The sequence below is a fragment of the Podarcis muralis genome, chromosome 5 (genome assembly GCF_964188315.1).
Source record: "Podarcis muralis chromosome 5, rPodMur119.hap1.1, whole genome shotgun sequence".
NCBI classification, from domain to species: domain Eukaryota; kingdom Metazoa; phylum Chordata; class Lepidosauria; order Squamata; family Lacertidae; genus Podarcis; species Podarcis muralis.
In genome coordinates, this window is record NC_135659.1 from 53,539,538 (window position 1) to 53,558,880 (window position 19,343).

General features: G+C 45.8%; 1 protein-coding gene across 5 annotated transcripts in view; it reads right to left on the reverse strand.

The window, feature by feature from the left end:
- The window catches only part of KCNC4 (potassium voltage-gated channel subfamily C member 4), a 53,899-nt gene extending 35,401 nt beyond the window's left edge, over window positions 1-18,498 (reverse strand). For all 5 annotated transcript variants that reach the window (XM_028733840.2, XM_028733842.2, XM_028733843.2 and 2 more), the window contains exons 1-3: window positions 17,815-18,498; window positions 8,777-9,716; window positions 4,677-4,862 (exon numbers count right to left, since the gene is read on the reverse strand). In XM_028733840.2, coding sequence (XP_028589673.2) covers window positions 4,677-4,862; window positions 8,777-9,716; window positions 17,815-18,456 — 1,768 coding nt within the window. In that variant the 5' untranslated portion in view covers window positions 18,457-18,498. The remainder of the gene's footprint in view (window positions 1-4,676; window positions 4,863-8,776; window positions 9,717-17,814) is intronic.
- Between the last annotated feature and the right edge of the window lie 845 nt (window positions 18,499-19,343).

The window sequence follows — 19,343 nt, forward strand, 5'->3', positions numbered from 1 at the left end:
AGAAGTATAGTGTCCCAGTCAAAGGAAGTAATAGACCACACCTGGAATACTGTGTCCAGTTCTGGGCACTGCCCTTTAAGGAGGACATTGACAAGCTGGAATGTGTGCAGAGGAGGGCAACCAAGATGATAATGGGTCTGGAAACCAAGCCTTATGAGGAATGGTTGAGGGACCCATGGATTCAAGTTACAAGACAGGAGATTCCAACTAAACATCAAGCAGAACTTTCTGATAGTAAGAGCTGTTCCACAGTGGAACAGACTCCCACAAGAGGTGGTGGACTCTCCATCCTTGGAGGTTTTTAAGCAGAAGTTGGATGGCCTTCTGACATGGATGCTTTAGCTGAAATTCCTGCATTGCAGGGGGTTGGACTAGATGACCTTCATGGCCCCTTCCAATTCTATGATTCCATGACTCCAATTCACAACCAACCTGCATCGACCTGGAAATGCCAGAACCAAAAAAGCAGTACGGTGTTGGAATACAATTGTACTGTACTTATTTGCATTTTCTCTCTTGATATCTGTGTCAAGAAGGAGCAAGTGAAACTCCTGTCCAGACATAGACAACTGATATCAAAAAAGCACATGATCCAGAGCTACTTCTGAAACAACTATAAGAAAATTTGCCAAGCAATAGATGGTTGTGAGAAGGTGTTTTTGTTGTTGCTTTGTTTGCTCTGCTAATTGCTAAGAGTGCAGCTTAACTAGATAGGCAGCTTTCCCAGCAATGCACACAGACGCTGGTTGAAGTCACCCTAAGTGGTTAAAAATGGGTTTTGTTTGTTGCCAGGGAACTGCTTGAAGGCATTTCACAAAGAGATCTGGGCCACCAGGAAGGGAGCTGAGATCATTCTTTGGTATCACAATACTTCATAGGTTCGGCGTGCAGGCACTCATCGCACAGAAGCACAGAGATTTATGGGCATACGTTAATGCTGGAGAAAGAGACATGAAATGAGTTGCATTGCCTCATGATCAATTACTCACTTCCACATCCATGTATGTGCACTTAGACATACACCATCGAGCTCAGCTGAGGACTGCCAGAATCAATAGCAGCCCACAGTCTTCTGCTGTTGTGAGAAGCAGCACCCAATATAACTCCTGGTTCTGCAGAACTATTTACAAGCACAGGAGACCCATCATGGACTGAATCCAAGACCCTCAGTATGCTTTTAAATGATCCTTTCTTGCAACAGACCCACTACACTCACAGAAACAAAGGTGTGATTTACATTGTACATCAAATGTGGTTTGCTCAACTGCATTTTAAATATAGTTAAAATATAATATATAACTAATATATAACTCTCTCTCTCTCTCTCTCTCTCTCTCTATATATATATATATATATAGAGAGAGAGAGAGAGAGAGAGAGAGAGAGAGAGAGAGAATTAATATATAAAATCCACAAATCCCATAGTTAGGGCCTTTCCAGATGATGAGTAGGGGCAACTAGACTGTTATAAACTAGCAATAGAAACATGTCATGATCTAAATAGCCTGCTCAAAATACCCTTCTTAGTCCCCATCTGGATACCAGTCCCAAATGAAAGTATTGTTGCAACCTTGTTGATGCTCACCTCACCATGCTATGAAAGCATGGAAACTCCTCTGCTACTTCTTTGCAGGTAGGTGTCACCAGTACCAGCTTCTCATGACCCCAGTTGAGCACTGGAGAATGCAGCTAGATGTTTCCTGAGACAGACACCTATCCTTTCCTCTTGGGACAAGTCCAAGTGTTCACTGTGGGATGCTACCTCTGAAGGCTACTCACCCCATGCTGGTCCCTGTCAACTTCATAGGTCAGACAGGAACAGGACAGGATGACCTACAGATTTGGAGACAGGGATGAGCAGATACTGAAGCAGTATCTGGTGATCCCACTCCAGATTTGTGAAGGGTTTGCTCCCTAGCCTTTTCTTAAAGATGATCTGCTAGGCAGTGGAGGTTTAGGGTCAGAGTTTTCCTTCTCCTAGATCAGCCTTTCTCAACCTGTGGGTCCCCAGATGTTGTTGAACTACAACTCCCATCACCCCTAGCTAGCAAGGCCAGAGCTCAGGGATGATGGGAGTTGTAGTCCAACAACATCTGGGGACCCACAGGTTGAGAACCGCTGTCCTAGATGAACAACCTTCCAAGGTGGACAAGTCCCATCTTGCCTCTACATCAAATGCAAACACAGCTTCCCTGACCATTGGACCCACTATTGGTCTTGTCTGCTCCATCTGCTGGAGCCTTTCTTCACATGCAGAGGAAGTCCCTAACTTACCGAGGGTTTGAGACCCATTGGCTACCAACACCTGGCTTAGCTGGCCGGTCGAAGCCATTCCCCAGGGTATGACTGCTGCTGTGTGTTGACAAGGCTTCAAATCTAAGCGGCTGGGGAAGGGAGGGGAAAGTTGTGGGGGGACCTAGTGGTTGTTGGACTTGGCCAATGATCAGGGAAGATGGGAGCTGCAGTCTAGCAACAAGAACAGGGCCACATGCTCCCTGTCCTTGAGCTAAGGCTTGCTTTTCAGTTCTCAACAAAGAGGCAAAGAGCCAGCAGAACTGCTCATACTAATGACTCAGCCTTATTTGATTATGTTTTCTCAACTGTGTCTGTCTTAAAAGTACTGCCAATAGCTGCTGACTGCTGGTGTTATTGAAATCAATAAACTTACCCAGGCTAGTTACTGTGAACTGCTTCTCTTTTTTTAAAATCTACCCACTGTTCTCCTCCTATACTTGCTAGTGTAAATCAGAGCTCAAATGCTCTGAACTCATGGGGTATTAACAAGGACAAGAGTTGTAAATCAGAGAAAAATATGCCTTTATTGCTGGGAAGGGATATTAAAAAGCCATTTGGAATAAAGGCAGGCAGGCATAAATAGAGCAGAGACCAAAGGAAGTTAACTAAACAGGTAGATGGGCTTAATAGATAAAGTGGAAGGGAATCAGATAAATGCATTTAACCTGAGTCTCTATGCAAAGGCAAATCTGAAAGAAAGATGTAAGGGACAGATGCAAGAAACTGCCCTTCAGATGGCTTGGGGGTTAGATAACTCCATACCCTCCAACATTTCTCCTATGGAAATAGGGACGTTCTAAGGAGAAGCAAGATATTCTGGGATCAGATCAGAAACCGAGGTGGCTTCTGTAAATCCTGGACTGTCCCTGGAAAATGGAGACGCTTGGTGGATATGGAAATGTTCTGATTAATGTAACAATTCTAAGGATCCCACCCCTCCCATGTGAAATTTGATACCACAGTTAAGCAGCTACTCACTTTCCAGAACTATTGCCTATATTTGTGTGTATGTCTCTCTCTCAATGTCCTCACCCTATTGTCTCATTTCTCCCCCATTTTCACTGTTTCTCTTCTTTCTACCTATGCATCCCCATACTCTGCCCTACAAGCAGACACCTCATTTTATTTGTTTGTTTTTCAGGACATTATACAGCTCCAACAGTTTCTATATTCCCTCAGAGATGGAGGCTGCGTGCAACCTGATATTTTTTCACACTTCAATGCAAATGTAAGAGTACATAGGCGTTATTTGGGCCTCTTCAGCATGTAAAATAGCTATTAACCAAAATAACAGCCCACGGTCAAAGAGGAGGAAGCACACAGAGGCAAGCATTGCACAAAGAGTAGTTAAAGCGACATCAAGGAAGAACAAGGGGCAACAAACCATGAGGAAAGAAACTGTGAAGGACCATCTCTAGAGGGGCTCTGGTGTAGACATATGGTGGGGCAGATGGATGAAGAAATGAAGAAAAGTAAAATCAAATACAGCCACTCTCAAAGTCTGATGAAAATTGAAAGAAAGGAGGAGGTGGGGTGGAAGGTTATGAAACCCAACCTGAACACCTTGACAAATCTGCTCCAAAGACATGAGTTACATAGCCTAAATAGTTGGAGATGGAACAGAAGCACAAACCAGGTGTGGCTTTGGTTAAAGATAGTTCTGATGAGCTACCTGAATGTAAGAGGAGAGTATTGCTTCTTGTGGGCAAAGGGAGCCACAGCCCGAGTGTTCATATGCCTTGAAATCTCTTGTTGCCGTGAGGGGCAAGGCAGCTACAGCTTCTCTCATGCATTACCCCCCTGATCTTGCCCTCCATCCTCTTCCCAACCATACCTGGAGTCTTGCTTGCCACAGCAGGTGTCAGAGGAGGGTTATTAACAGGACCAAGAAGGTAGAGGGAAGGAGATGTCATGGCTGCCCTGGTCACATCCATGCCATTTTCTGAAGCCTCTTAGGACATTTTAACAGATGTGCCTCCCCTCCCCAAGGCATCCTGGGAACTGCAGTTCATGAAGGGTGCTGAGAGGAGACCCCTCACAAAGCTACAATTCCCAGCATACTTAACAAATTACAGTTCCCAGGGTGCTTTTGGAGGTAAGCTGTGACTGCTAAAGTGGTTAAATACATGGGGTGGATGCGACCTTTGTTTACTGTGTCACTGGGAGACTTATATAAACCTCCTCCACGTCCCAATCGGGCAACTCTATCACAGGCAGGAAAAGAGCATGAAGGGCTGTGGGCTTTAAAAAGCAGTATTTTCTTCCCTTTTCAGCTGTGACAAAGACTGCAAAGCAGCCCAGCTGGGATTCCTGCCTCATGTTTCTTTCATCCACAACCTCCCCTCCATCCACCGGCGCTTGCCTCTAGGTCTCCTTCATACCTTTCCGGATGCCACCATCAGCAGTGGAAGAGAAATCTCCAGCACTCAGAAGAAAGCAGGTAGCTGCTTTCTTGTTTTTGTCCCTGGTACTGGAGCGCCTCATGGGCTGGTTCTCCTCGTGAGGCGGCGAAAGAGGCTGCTCCTCGTCTGACAGCACCACGTTGGCATCGCCGTTCTGCTTGGTATCTTGGAAAGGAGAAAGAATAGGCAAAGAGGTAAGTGTTTTTTTGGGGGGGGGGAGGGGACTGGATCTGCACCTGCTTGGCAAAGAAGCAAAAAACACAGAAGGTTCTGGAAAACCTTCTGGCAGGCTCAGTGAGAGTTCGCTCCCCACAGTGTGTGAAGCAATGGGTGGGCCGGCCTAGTGGCTAGTGTCAGACTAGGACCTGGGAGACTAGGGTTCAAATCCCCATTCAGCCATAAAGCTGACTGGGTGACCTTGGGCCAGTCACTGCCTCACAACCTATCTCACAGCGTTGCTGTGGGATTTAACTGAGGGAGAGCTATGTACACCACCTCAAGCTCCTTGGAGAAAAATATGGGATATAAATGCAATAAATTGGGGCGGGGAGACTTGTCCCTCAGCTCTTCTTTCACTGCCCGTCTTGCAAACTGAGTTCTGTAGAGAAAAAGAGAGGCAGTGAATCTGAAGTAAATCTTCACTTTGCTGGAAAATGTTAGGCATGTGCTACTGAGAGAGCCAACATAGCATAATCAGCGCATCCATGCTTGCAGCAGGGCTTCTCCTTCCTTTTCTCCCCTGCACTTCTCTCCCAGGTTCCCACAAAATCTGCTCTGGTGCAGATTTGGGGATATGTGCAAGGGGTTGGAGGGGAAGAAGAGAAGCCACAAGTCCCATTACAAAAGCAAGGTTTTGTTGTGCAAGCAGGTAGACATAAGAACATAAGGTGAGACTGCTAGATCAGGCCAGTGGTCCATCTAGTTCAGCATCCTGTTCTCACAGTGGCTGACAGGATGCCTCTGAGAAGATGCAAACTGGACATTAGTGCAACGGCAAAGGTCCTTGGAGAAGATGAGGCATACCTGGCTGCTGCACAGTATGGAGGGGAGTGGGGAAGGGTAATGCTCTCTTGATGCTAAAGCAGCAGCCGTAGTGTGGAGACTACATGGGCAGCACAGGTTAGACCTACCAAGTTGCAACTCAGTCATGTACTTTAAGTCCCTCAGTGCTGTGGGAGACAAGGCAGTCGTTCTTCTCCCGCCATCTCCCTTCAAGTTTATACCATCTGATGGTCCGGCCATGATCCTGGGATGCTTCCAATACAATCTAGGGTCAAATTCTTGTCTTTCAGATTTGGGGGTAGTGGTGGTCTCCATTCAGCTCTTTCGCCATTGCAAAACAGGCCATACCAAATGCTCCCCGATACTGTTATCAAATACTGTATGCTATAGAAAATGTAATGCATATGGAAGATTTGACTCTATAATGCAATGGCTTCCACTAGCACAATGGGGCATCTCCCCCACCACCCTTCTCTGCCCTCACATGCCCCACATCCCCAATTGGTTTGTGGATTTAGAACCCCCAGAATAGGGCACAAGGAGAGGAGAGGGCAGATGGTTCCATTAGGCAAATATAAATGCTTGCACTGATGGAGCAATCTGCTGAGTGCTACATTAAACTCCTCCCCATAAGTCTGCAGAAAGAGAGCGCGCTTGCAGAAACTGCCTGCCAATATAGCAAATGTTACTGCTATGGCAATGGCTCTATGGTTTCTACAGAAACTGGAGTCTCCTGCAAGCAGCTTACTGTATCAGGTACTTGATAAGCCTTGTATGAGATGCCTCTGATTACATTCCGTCCCTACAGCCCTGTTCCAGTGTGTTACTCATTACCTCATACCAATGCCACAGTCTGAAGAAACCAAGTGAGCTGCTCAGCCACCATGCTCTGACATTCTTGGATTCCTCAAGAAGGCCAGTTAGTGCCAGTTATGTCATACCTGGTCCAACTTTCTGCCAATAACAGAGCTTGCATATCCGGACAGCTTCCTTCACCTGGGTGGCAAGACTGGCACTTGAGAATGGCTCCAATCAGCCTGCCATTGAGCCTCTTTGACAGGCCAGCCTAAAAGCATTATCCGACCACTAACAAGGTGGGAAATCTTAAGAAGCAAATTGAAAGGCTGGCTTCCTGCTAGCAGTGATGTGGAGGGTGAGCCAAGGACATCCTCCTGAGACCTGTGTCTGAAAGCCCTTTGTTATTACTAAATCTAGAGAGAATCCATTCAAGGCAGATCCTCAGCGGGTGTTAGATGCTCCAGTTCTATTGTTATCAATGCTCTTCTGAGTTCCATTCGTGCATGGGCACATGTCCACCTCAGTTTCTTTAGGACTCATTTACTGGAAGGCTCTTGCATGCAAATTCTTGCCTCTGTTGTGGCAAAGGACAATAAAGCTCTCTTGCTCTCTCTCATTCTCTCAAGCTCTCTCTCTCTCTCAAGCTCTCTTTCTCTCGTCCCCTTTAAGTGGTGCTGTACACTTAGGATCGTCGCAGAGGTCCCAGAGCACTCCCGACTGCTAGACAGGAGCCTGCAAGAGGAATCCCTTAGAGAGCCACAGCCCTGGGCAGCAACTATGCCTCGCTTAACAACAAGTGCCAGCTGCTGAAAGGGGAAAGCACTGCAACAATCAGAAACAAATCACCTGCCTGTCATGTTCACAAGCTTCCCACACACATGACACATATCAAGGGCTACTCGGCTGACTCTGGGGTGCTGAAGAGACCCTTTATCAATACGTGTTGCTACAGAAAAGGTCAAATGGTTCACGATATTGGGAGTTGATGGGCAAGAGACCATGCATCTTCTTTTACTTTTACATGGTCAAACTGCGTAAACTGCTTAACCTAGTTGAATCCCATGGTTCAAAGCAGTCTTGGGAAGTACCATGAACAGGGGATTGTTATGCCTCCCACCCCCCACCCCCACTATTTCCCTGTGGAATCTTTCTGTACCATTAACAGCAGCAAATAGCAGCTTTGGGGGGTGATTTTCCATTGGAAAACAGCATAAAGGGAACAGCTTAGCTCTCCCCTCTGGACATGATCCAGATCAGGGTCCCCACAGGTTCAAAAAGAAGGACATCCTTGGTGTAATGTCCAAAGGAGAAGCTTGCACAACTCCCCTGAGAGAGGCATGCCAACACTGCCCCTTGCAGCGATCCATGTAAGGTACTTTTTCCTTGTGTTTCACATGATACTGAGTGGCTTTGGACCCTGAGATATGAGAGTAGTTCTGCTTAGGATTCACTCTCTTCAGCAGTTTAGGGATCTCTGTTGGTGATTTGACACTTGGAAGATTAGCCCTTCTTCATGTGTCCCCTCCAGTTGAGAATGGGCCTTTTCTGTGGTGGCTCCCTGTTTGTGGAGTGCTCTCCCAAGGGAGGCTCACCTGGCGCCTTTGATGCATATCTTTGCTCAGGCCTTCAGCTAATTAAATAATTTATGGCCTTTTAAACTATGGGGGCAGGGTTATTGTTTTTGTTTGTTACTATGTTATGTATTTTTGGTTTTTTATATTGTAAACCGCCCTCTGATCCTTAGATGAGGGGCAGTATAGAAATTTAATTAATTAATAAAATAAATTTATTAAATAAATAAATAGTGCAAGCAGGCCATTGGTGAAAATGTATCATAATGTCTTTGATCATTGATAGTAACACATCTCTGTCCCCCACAGCAAACACTTGCTAATTTTGATGCTACATGGAGCCATTAGATATTGAGAACAAAGTAATTCGTTGAATAAAGCTACTTCTCATTTACATCAAAGCAGAGAATTTGGCTCAAGATCTAGCTGGTACAATGAGACCATGCTGACATGCTGACCAAGACAGAAGCTTTGGCTAAACATATCCAATTACCCTGATCCATAAACACAAAAGGGAACATTTAATAGAGGGACGTGCTGAGAGAATTGTTCAAAGCCAACCTCTGTTTTAACTATGAATTCAGCATCATGATATGAGTGGCCTAATGGAGGAACATACATGATGGAGAATCTGCCTGTTTAGTCTCTGCAAGGTGTTTAGCTGCTTTTAGTCTCCCACCACCAATTTTTCTCGCTCTGGCACCTCACCTGATCTTTTCCTCTCCATCACCCCTGCCGTTGCAGCTGCCGGAGGGCTGTTATAACTCTGAATGCTGTTGCGGGGCGAGTTGCCTTCTGACTTGCAGTACGTTGGTGAGTCAAGCGGTGCTGGGCGAGGTATGTGCTTCTTTTTCTTCTTTGGCAGCTTCTGCTTGGCCATCGCCAAGGAATAATACATTCCAAAATTGTTGACAATAACTGGGACAGGCATGGCAATGGTAAGCACCCCTGCCAGTGCACAAAGAGCCCCCACCAGCATGCCCGACCAGGTTTTGGGGTACATGTCACCATAGCCCAATGTGGTCATGGTCACCACTGCCCACCAGAATCCAATGGGAATATTCTTAAAGTGGGTGTGCTCACTTCCACTCGGATCAGATGGCTTGGCTCCAATCCTTTCAGCGTAGTAAATCATGGTGGCAAAGATCAAAACCCCCAGAGCCAGGAAGATGATAAGGAGGAGGAACTCATTGGTACTGGCCCGGAGTGTATGGCCCAGTACCCGAAGCCCCACAAAATGGCGTGTCAACTTGAAGATCCGCAGGATCCGAACAAAACGTACTACCCTCAGGAAGCCCAGCACATCCCGTGCAGCTTTGGATGACAGGCCACTGAGTCCCACCTCCAGATAGAAGGGCAAGATGGCTACAAAGTCTATGATGTTAAGAAGGTTCTTGATGAAGACCAATTTATCTGGGCAGCAAACGATGCGCACTAGGAACTCCAGAGTGAACCACAGGACACAGACTCCCTCAACATAGGTGAGGATGGGTTCCGTCTCCAGCTTTCGCATCACAAAGGTCTCGGTTGTGTTGCCCGTCACCAGTGTTTCAGTCACGTTAACATCTATGATGAAGGCTTCGTGAGTCTCCAGGCAAAAGGTTGTTATGGACGCCAGAATGAAAAAAAGCGAGGCAAAAGCAATTATCTGCAGGAGGACGAGAAAATAAGCTCAGTGATTAAAATGAACAGGCCATGGGAGAAGAAAAACAATATATGTAGAAAACAACATCTCTCTCTTTCTCTGGTGCACTTAATTGCTACAAAGAAGATACAGAATGAAGATGTATGCTTGATTTGAGCCTAGGAAGAGGCCTAGCCATGATCAAATGACAAGCTTGGAGTTTTTCTCTACCCACTTGATGTGGCCATGCTCTCTGAGGAGAGGAGGAATCTTTTTTGAATGGATCCTTTCCTTCTTGAATGAATCTTAGTTTTCAGTTCCAGCCACACCCCCAACTCAGTGAGATTGATCAGTCAAAGAAGTTGGAGGGAGGAGACTGTGGAAACAGTGAGTGTTCATACCTCAAAATTATGAGCTTGCAGGCAGTCTGTCTCCTTTCTTTTACCTTCAACACTATGCTAACCTTCAAGGAATAATACTAATAAGTATGTGCCAAGATTAGGTGAGGACTGAACATGCCATACTCAACTTCCTCATTGCTTTATGATGTCCTTTTTGGACCAAATTGTTGGGCAGCGTGAAATTTCCATGCCTCTGATGGCAATGAAACTCATCAGCCGTTTTGGTTTCTCCTGTATCCCAAAGGCCAGCCAGTCTCACACGCCACTGACACTAACAATAAACAGGAAGAGCTCAATGACCCAGTTGGGACTACTTGTGTTTGTTTGTGCTCCAGCCTCATTCTTGTTTGTTTCCCCCCTGCACATTAGTTTGCCAGCCAATGCATGGATTAAAACCCACATGAACATAAGAAGGCTATTTCTGTGTTTGGTTGATGATTACTTGGAGCAAAGGTCTGGTAGCTTTGATGAAGAAGTAGTAAGTTAGATCATTCATATATCATTTTGATGTGCTATTAATTAAAGCACTGGTTTGCAATTAAATAAATGATTCATACTACCTAGGAGTATAATCCAAAACCCTAAACTGTGAGGCTACATGTACTGCAGAATATATACAGTACCTACCATTTAGATACAAGGGGATCTGTTGTGAAATTCACAGATTTTAGTTTGGCTTTTCCTGTCCACATGAGAGCAGACTAAGCCAGATGGTTTGCTTGAAGGCTAAGGCTAGGATCCTGAGTAAAACTAGTTCAGAGAGCACAGAGGAGTTTTAAGTTTCTCCCCCCCCCCAAACAACACAACTCTCCCCATCACTTGGCAAACTGCCTTTGAAACTGATAACTTTCCAGAAGCAAGGGCTGGCGGTTATTGGGCAAATCAGTTTTCCTCCATGGTATACGAATAAATGCCAGATGAGTTGGCCATCTACTCAGTTGGCTTTAAAAGGGGATTAGACAAATCCATGAAAAGGCTATCAATGGCTATTAGTCATGTTGGCTGAGTACTAGCTCCAGTGTCAAGACAATATGCCTCTGAATGCCAGTTGCTGAGAATCCCAAATCAGAAAGTTCTGTTACGCTCCTGTCCTGCTTATTTGACCTTTAATTCAATGTGTTTCACAGAAAGTTATCAATTGAATTTTCTGAGATTATTAGTGTAAATATTTAACATATTTATTTGCATTAAACTCAGATTTCATTTTAAAGCAGGCTAGTGGTGGGTGGGTGTGTAGCTGGCATTAAGGCTGCAGCCATACGTACCTGAGAGTAATTTCCACTGAAATGTAATAGAGCGGTCCTATGTATATCTGTCCACAAATATTCCTCATCCTCTCAGCTAAGTGTGTATAGAATTACAGAGTTACTTGAGAGGTTTCAATGGGACTTGCTACTGAATATACATGCATAAGTTTCTGCTATTCACAAGGTAACGGAAACTTAGAATAAAAATAAAAGCATATTTAAATTCTAAAGCAATTAAAAAATAACAATAGTTCACCCTGCTTTGACACCCTGCCTCCAAAGCTGATGGCCTTTCCATTCTACATACTAATGAAGAATTCATACTCTTGGCTGAAGCTCCATAGTATGCAAGATGTTTCAGAAAATGAATAACTGGAACAAATGTGAAATAAGCACAAGCACACATGCACACACACACGTGTACACCATTTCTCTCAGAATAATTTGATGCTTTATTTAACAAATCAGTGCACCTAACAATTTTACCAAGTTGGTGATGAGCCTTGCAGAGCTTTTCATTTCTACTGCTTGGCCTCAGTTAACATCTAGTCATTGCATTGGATCATTGATTTTAGCTCAAGAGGAGACTCATCAGCCCTGTGATATGAAGGCAAATATTGATTTCATAATACTTCATGGGGTTGTGGAACAATTGCCCCAGTCTCTAAGGCTAGCACAACCCCTTTAAATTAGCCATCTCCACTTAGATACTTGGGGTAAAGTTGATTCCCATCTGTTCTGAATGGTGGATCAACCACTATCCTACGTGAACTTTATGAAGTAAGCCGAATTAATTCTTTGCATTTGTCTTCACTTATAAGGCACATCCGTGTGCCTAACTTTCACAGCAAGGGAGTCTGAGAAACTGAGGCAAATCGTGATGTCAAGAGATGACGTTCAATGTCTTTTTGTCAAAATAAAAGCTGACAAATCACTGCATCCAGGTAGCCATCACTTGAGAGTTCTTAAAGAACTCAAATGTGAAACAAAAACACATAACTTGCCCCTAAGATCAGTCTCCACACCTGCGAACTGGAAAGTGACCAATGTAACATCCATTTTTCATAAGGTATTTAGACTGGTTCGCTCAACATCTGGGGAAACTGGTAGAAAACATTGTTCTACAAAATTACCAACCATACAGAAGAACTACCCATGCTGAAGTTGAACCAGCATGGCTTCCACAAGAGAAAGTCCTGCTTTAATAACCTATCAGAGTTCTTCAATAATGTCAACAGGCATAGAGATAGACTCTCAGAAAGCTTTTGACAAAGTACCTCATCTCACCACAGAATCCTGAGCTTAGCAGCCATGGAATAAGAGAGGATCAGTAACTGGTTAAGAAACATGAAGCAGAGAGTATGGATAAACAGACCCTTCTCTTTATGGAGGGATGTAGAAAGCAGAGGCTCCCAAGCATCACCATTGGAACCTGTGCTTTTAAACTTGTCCATAGATGACCTAGAGTTCAGGAGCAGTGAGGAAACCTGCTGACAATACCAAATTGTTTAGGGTGGTTAAAACAAAGCAAACCAAGATTGTGAAGAGCTCCAGTAGGATCTCTCCAAACTGGGTGAATGAGTAGTAAAATTGGAAATACAATTCAGTGTAAGCAAGTGTAAAGTGATGCACATTACAGGAGTGGGCAAACACCTTAATTTCACATATGTAGTGTGCTTGTTCCTGTTTTCTAGATCATGCACTTTCTTGATTACACAAAGAGTCATTGAAGCCTCTTCCTGTGGCTTGTATATGCATTGCTGGCATGCTCGTTTCCTCTTTCGGTGGTTTTATGCACTCAGGTAGAATCTACACACATATAAAAAAACGCTGTGAAAGTGCTTTTTTTAAAAAAATTGAAAAATATACTGAATTTGTCATAGCTCACCATTGCAATCTAGAGTCACATTTGTATATTGCACTTTATAACACACTTAAAAGATTTTATTTACTGCTGTATAGCTGAGTCCTCAGTGTAGTTTCTAGGGCTGCCCCCCCATCTACTTGAACAGCAACAGTAGCTAACATGATTGCCACTCTTACTAAGCACGTTGTTACCTTTTCTGTTACATTTCTCTGTGCAGAGAAAAGAGGAAGAGGAAGAGGAAGAGGAAGGAAAACCCCCATCACCACATTGTTGCAATTGTCTCCATTTGGCCTGGGGTATATTCCAGGTGTGGAAGTGTCATTTTGGTGGAGCAGGCCTTTTCGGGTATTGTTCCTCCTCCTCCTGTTTCTATGCAATATGCAATGCAACAAAAGCAGTCTAGCAGCTTCGTTTATTATCTCATTCCCACCCTTCTGTTACTCCAAGGAACCTAAGGGACATACACCCACACACCCTAATGTTTCTCCTCACAACAAGTCTGCAATACAGTTTAGGCTGACAGAGCATGACTAGAGGCCACCTAGTGAACTTCATGGCTGAGTGGGGAACTGACCCTAGATCTCCCCTTGTCTGTGCCTAGTCTGACACAATTACCACAATATCACACTGGCCAACACTGTCAGATCCTAGTATCTCTGCTACTGCTGAAACACTTTCCTTCTAGTGGCAGGCAAAGTGTGAGCAAAGAACCTCTACATGAATTCCTGGTGAGCTATGCCCACTACACAGCTCTGCCTTTACTGTTCTTCACAGTCCGCAAGTGAGTCAGGATGCAAAATTATGTCTGGCTGTGAGCAGCAGAAATTAAGGTGGGAGATCTGCTTTCATTTGGGGCTTTTAAACTCTGCTCTCTCCTGCTGAGCAGACTGCTGCAATGTTTCATGTCCATGATTACAGCTGTTTGTGTGAGTCTCTAGCATGCCATGCCTTTGTTCATCGCGGCAGGGGGACAGGGCTCCTTCCCAGCGCAAAGCGCCAATTCCTACTGTTACTCCAAAGTCAGCTGGCTTCCTGCAGCCACAGCTGCTTTCTCTGCATTTTGTATAGAGGAATCAATTTCTGTTGTGCTGAGGGACTTCCTAACTAGAGTTAGTGTAATTCCAGAAGAAGTATGAACTCTGCCGTTGCCCTGTGCCTCATTGCCCATTTTGTGTTCTGATAAATATCTTCCGTAGATTTGTGGGGGAAAAACAGCTCTCAAAACCCAACCTTCAGAAGTCAATGCCACAGCAGGGACTCTTAGCTCCAGCCAAAGCACCAATAAAACTGTCACTTTTGATAATGATGCCACAGGCTCCTCCCCTTCACAGCACAACCTTATAGACCAAGATGTCTTATGATGCTGGTTTGTGTCAGGAGGGAGAGATTGGGGGCAGGCTAAGAGTAATGGGGTCCAGCCAGAAATGGGGCCTGCCTGGCTGATCCCAGTGCCATCTGCTTGAAAAACCCAGACATTCTTGCTTGCCAGGGAAGTATGAATAATATTGATTACAATGAACAACTTGGCCACAAAGGACTGTCCTTTGCTCCCCATGTTTTCATACAACTACATGCAAAGGGCAACATCTTTTGAGCAGGAACACTGAAGGAGTGAGACTGAGTAACATCACTTTTGTACCTTTCCCGCTATGTTGTCTTAGTCAAGAAAAATACAGAATTATTATTATTATTATTAAAAACATTTTCTGGCCTGAGAAAGCAAATCAAAATGCCATGTACCCAATGAAGAACAAGGGTTAATAAGGCCAGTTAAGGCCAGCTAGAATTTATTCCAGTGATGAAAAAGATGGAATCTATGGCAGGCTTTGGAAAGTCAAGCCTTAGTGGACAACAAATATCAGAGATCTTGTTTCTGTGACAAATAATACATTGACACTTGTTTCTTTCAGAGCAGGATTCCATTAAGGGGAGGGGGGGTTATTTCTACACCACCTAAATGAAGCGCAAGGGCACTTTCTAAGACAAACCATTCATATTTCATGAACCATTTAAAACACCCTTCTCAACACTAGTATGTAACATTAGCAGTACTGGATACTTAGCTGGTACAAACTGAGATACCGGTAATCTTGCTGGAAGTATTGAGAGCTTGAAATGAGTTGAACAGCACCTGTTTATACCATATGAGGATCCTTATCACAGTTGTAAGGAAGTTTGGAGATGGAGGTAAATGAAGATTCCTGGGTCAACTGCTCTCAGCTTCCCCAGAGTACAGCAAAGTCTGCCAGGTCATGCCATCTAGCTAATGCCTGCCAAATCTTAATACATATCCTCTCCCTTTTAATTTAGATGCTTTTCGAAGCCATTCTTCTATGGCCCTGTGCCTTGGTCCATGGGAGAGGACAGTCACATTTCCTGCCAGGTTCTCCATCTGCCATTGACAGTGAGAGCCCCTTAAGCTTTGCTTTCTCCAAGAAACTGAAACCTTCACAAAAACAAAAACAAAACAGGTACTGAGATTTTTTCATGCAATGACCTGGGCTGATCATATTCTTAAATGGTTTGCAGGGAGAAGGTAGGGACAGATGTACTTATCACTACATTGGTGCAGATTTTTTCGTTTTGAGCTCTGATAATCATATCATCAGGCATCACCGAGGTCAACGGCTGGGGAAAGCATTTTCCAGGAGAAGACGAGAGACAGGCAAAGGCAGTGTGGGAAAATCCCTGGAGGCTGTTTTCAGCAAGTCTATTTTGGACCCTCTCATAAACTGAGAGCAGCTTTGGAAATCTAAGACCTTTGAGACTACAGAAGGGGCCGGTAATGCCATCTTTGGAATGTCTGGTTTTGGGATTTGGCTGTTTGGCTGGAAGAAAACATGTTGGATGTATGTGCACACACCTATACCATACCTGCAATGGAGGATAATGTTTCATGCAGCTGATGAAGTGGACCCCAGTCCATGAACGTTTATGCCCACCAAAACCTGTTAGTCTTTAAGGTGCCAAAAGAGTATTTGCTGCTTATGATGGTTATAGAGAGTCCAACCACCCACCAACGCACACATTTTAATGTGAACTCTGCCAGGATCTAGGCTGAGCTCAGAGTGTTCCCTTGCATTTTTTACACCTCTAAATGCCAGCAATGCTTCTGCATGTGAGACAGAGAGAGCTAAGAGTATATGTGCCAGCATTTACGTGATAGGTGTGACTAAGGAACCAGAGATATGAACCACTACTTCTTGAGTATAAAAGCAAGAGCGTATGGCTGGATGTGAATAATGCATTTGATTTATGCGTACATTAAAAATCAAAAGCATGTGGAGATTGCCTCTATTAATTTGTGTGGGTTTGAATGGGAATGAAGTGGGTGTGTCTCCATCAGTAGGCATGAAAAAGTATCTCTCAAAGCGAAAAAGCAGGCAAGTAGCAGGTGGCTTCCCGTCAGGCTGTATTTCTTGTTCCGGAACTTGCAAACAGGTAGGAAAGGCAGGTATCACTAATCTGCTTGCAAGTTAGAATTCTAAAAGATGAAAATTAAATTTACTTCTATCATGGGTGAAACCAGGGGGTTGCATCACAGCTTCCTTAAACAAAAGGACAGCTTGTTTTTGAATAGTGGATCAAAGAGGACAGTAAATAGAAAGAAAGGTTGGGGGCAATGTACCCTCCTTGGGTCGTCAAGGGCAAACTCCCACCCACAGCTGCTTCTTTCTTTGGCTGCTTAAGACATGAATTTCTGTGCACACGCATGTAAGCATAGACACAAGAGAGAGGTGTGAAAGGACACATGTAAGCCAGTGGTGAACCTGGAAGAAGCATAGGAGGGAAATATATAGGTCAGTGGTCCCTAATCAGCTAAGTACTACAGACCCCTGTTTTTCAAAAGTCATGGACCCACGACTTATGAAAATTTTGATCTCTCTATGGTAGTTTTTGTTATGTGATCCCCACTCATAGAGGTAATTATTACTGGGCTTTCCTAAAAAATATTTTAGATCTTGAATTCCATGAGTGGAAGAGGGGACAGCATGCGTAATGCTGGGGCAGACTGCTCCAAGGCTGCCTTGGGAATCTGAAGGCCTTGTGTTTGCCTACTGAGAGTTGTGCTGAGATGATCGTTGTCTAGGGTGGGGGCAAGCCACATCCATACAAATTCAGGGGTGCTGTTTTACTCCTCTATGTGTGTGTATAAAAAGAAAAGAAACACACACAGAGAGAGAAAATAAGAACCGAGACGCGCTGCCCTCTCACGTTTGTGCCAGCAAGGGAGAGCAAGGAGAGAAGGTCACACGAAGGGAAAGAGGAAGAGAAAATAGCAGCGAATGAACAGGAGGGTCATCACAAAGAAAAGAAAGAAACTCGACTCAAAAGCCTTCAAGAGTGGATGAAATCCCATACTGCCCATAACAAAAATGTCTCAAACTGAATGTAACTCATGGAAATAATTTAGTAACAACATTTTGAAACAAATTTTAAAAATGAAATGTGAAGCAACTGTTGTCTCTGGAGAGAAACAAAAGACGTAACAATGGGGTGGCGAGGAAGGGTAACTGAGTGATTGGGGGCCCATGAGGATCTGGCCAGTGTGTGGGGAGCCCCCCTCCGCTCCCATAGGTGCCCCCACCAAATGCCCATCAACTCACCCTGGCTGCCCGGGATGAATAGGGATCCTCAAAGAGTGCCCACATCCGGGGCTGCCAGCTGCGGCAACAGCCTCCTGCTCCCGTGGCCCCCGGTGGCCTGTCGTCCATGCCCAGGCGCTGCAGAGACGTTTCCCGGGCTCCTTCCTCCTCGTTCTCCTCGCCAGCCCCGCCAGCCCCGGGCTCCGGGCTCTCGAAGATATCCAAGGCTTCCTCGGCATCGCGGTGCTGCCGGTAGGTCATCCAGCAGCAGGGCTCCACGTCGGTCTCGTCGATGCCCCAGTAGGTGAGCTCCTCTTCGAAGAGGGGGCCGCAGATGTCGGCGGGGCAATGCAGCTTGCCCGTCCGGTAGTAGTTCAGCACGTAGGAGAAGATGCCTGGGTGGCGGTCGAAGAAGAACTCCTTGCTCTGCCCGTCGAAGTCGAAGTTGCTCTGGGCGTCCGGGTCGGCCAGCCAGGCCAGGCGGGTGCCTGGCAGGGTGCGCAGGGTGCTCTTGTACGTCTCATGCCGGGTGCCCCCCACGTTGATAGTGATCTTGTCCGACTCTTCGCCTTTGGCCATCTCTTCCTTCAGGCATGTTTTGGACGGTGGCTTGTTCCCGGATTTGCGCCCGCGGTAAGAGGAGACACACACCGAGCTGATCATAGATCAGGTTAGGTGGCCCGCAGGTGCCCTCGGATGACCCTTCCCGTCCGGCAAGGAGCTGCGCTGGGCGGCTGGGCGAGGACGCGCGCTCTCGCTCTCTCCCAGGCAGGAGCGGTGGGTCTCAGAGGTTGGCCGGGACTGGCATTCAGCACAGTCCTTCTCGAGAGAGAGGGAGAGCGTCTTTGTGTGCGCGCGTGTCTCTCTCTGTGTGTGTGCGTGCGTGGCCGTGGAGGAGGCCAGCGGGAAGTGTTCTGCTCCTCAGCCACCGAGCAGCAACAAGTGCCTCGACGGAGGGGGAGCCGAAGACCAGACACGGAAGGAAAGGGGCCTGGCTGGCGAGCCGGAGAGCTACAGGATTCGGCCCCCCCTGCCTGGAGGCAGAACTGGAAGCAGATGGCAACGGAACTGGTGCGCGCGTGTTTATCGAGGGCACAGGAGTCTGGTAAAGAAAAACACCGTGTTAGGAACAAATCAGACGGATATTGCAGCAGCAGGAGCAGCAGGAGGAGGAAATCATCTCCTCTCCTCTTTTCTCTCTTCTGGTCCTCAGCAGGTTGCTGACTCTTCCCAAAGTGGAGAGGAGAGAGGGCTTGACTTGACTTTAAACTTTGAAAGAGCTCCAGTGTTGGATTCCCACGCTGGTTCTCTCTCTCTGACACAGATCTGCAAACAACTCACTCCCGGGGTCTCGCCGTTCCTGCCTTCTTGGATTGCCGAGCTTCGCCTTGGCTCCCAGGCAGGTCAACGCGCGATCAAGAAACAAACAAGCAAACCATGGACGTCTCCCGCGCTCGAGGAAGGAGCCGCCGCCGCCGCCGCCGCCGCTTATTTCCTAGACGTGAGCCTCCGGGCGAGGAAAGCCGAGCGAACCAGGCGCACCATCCGCT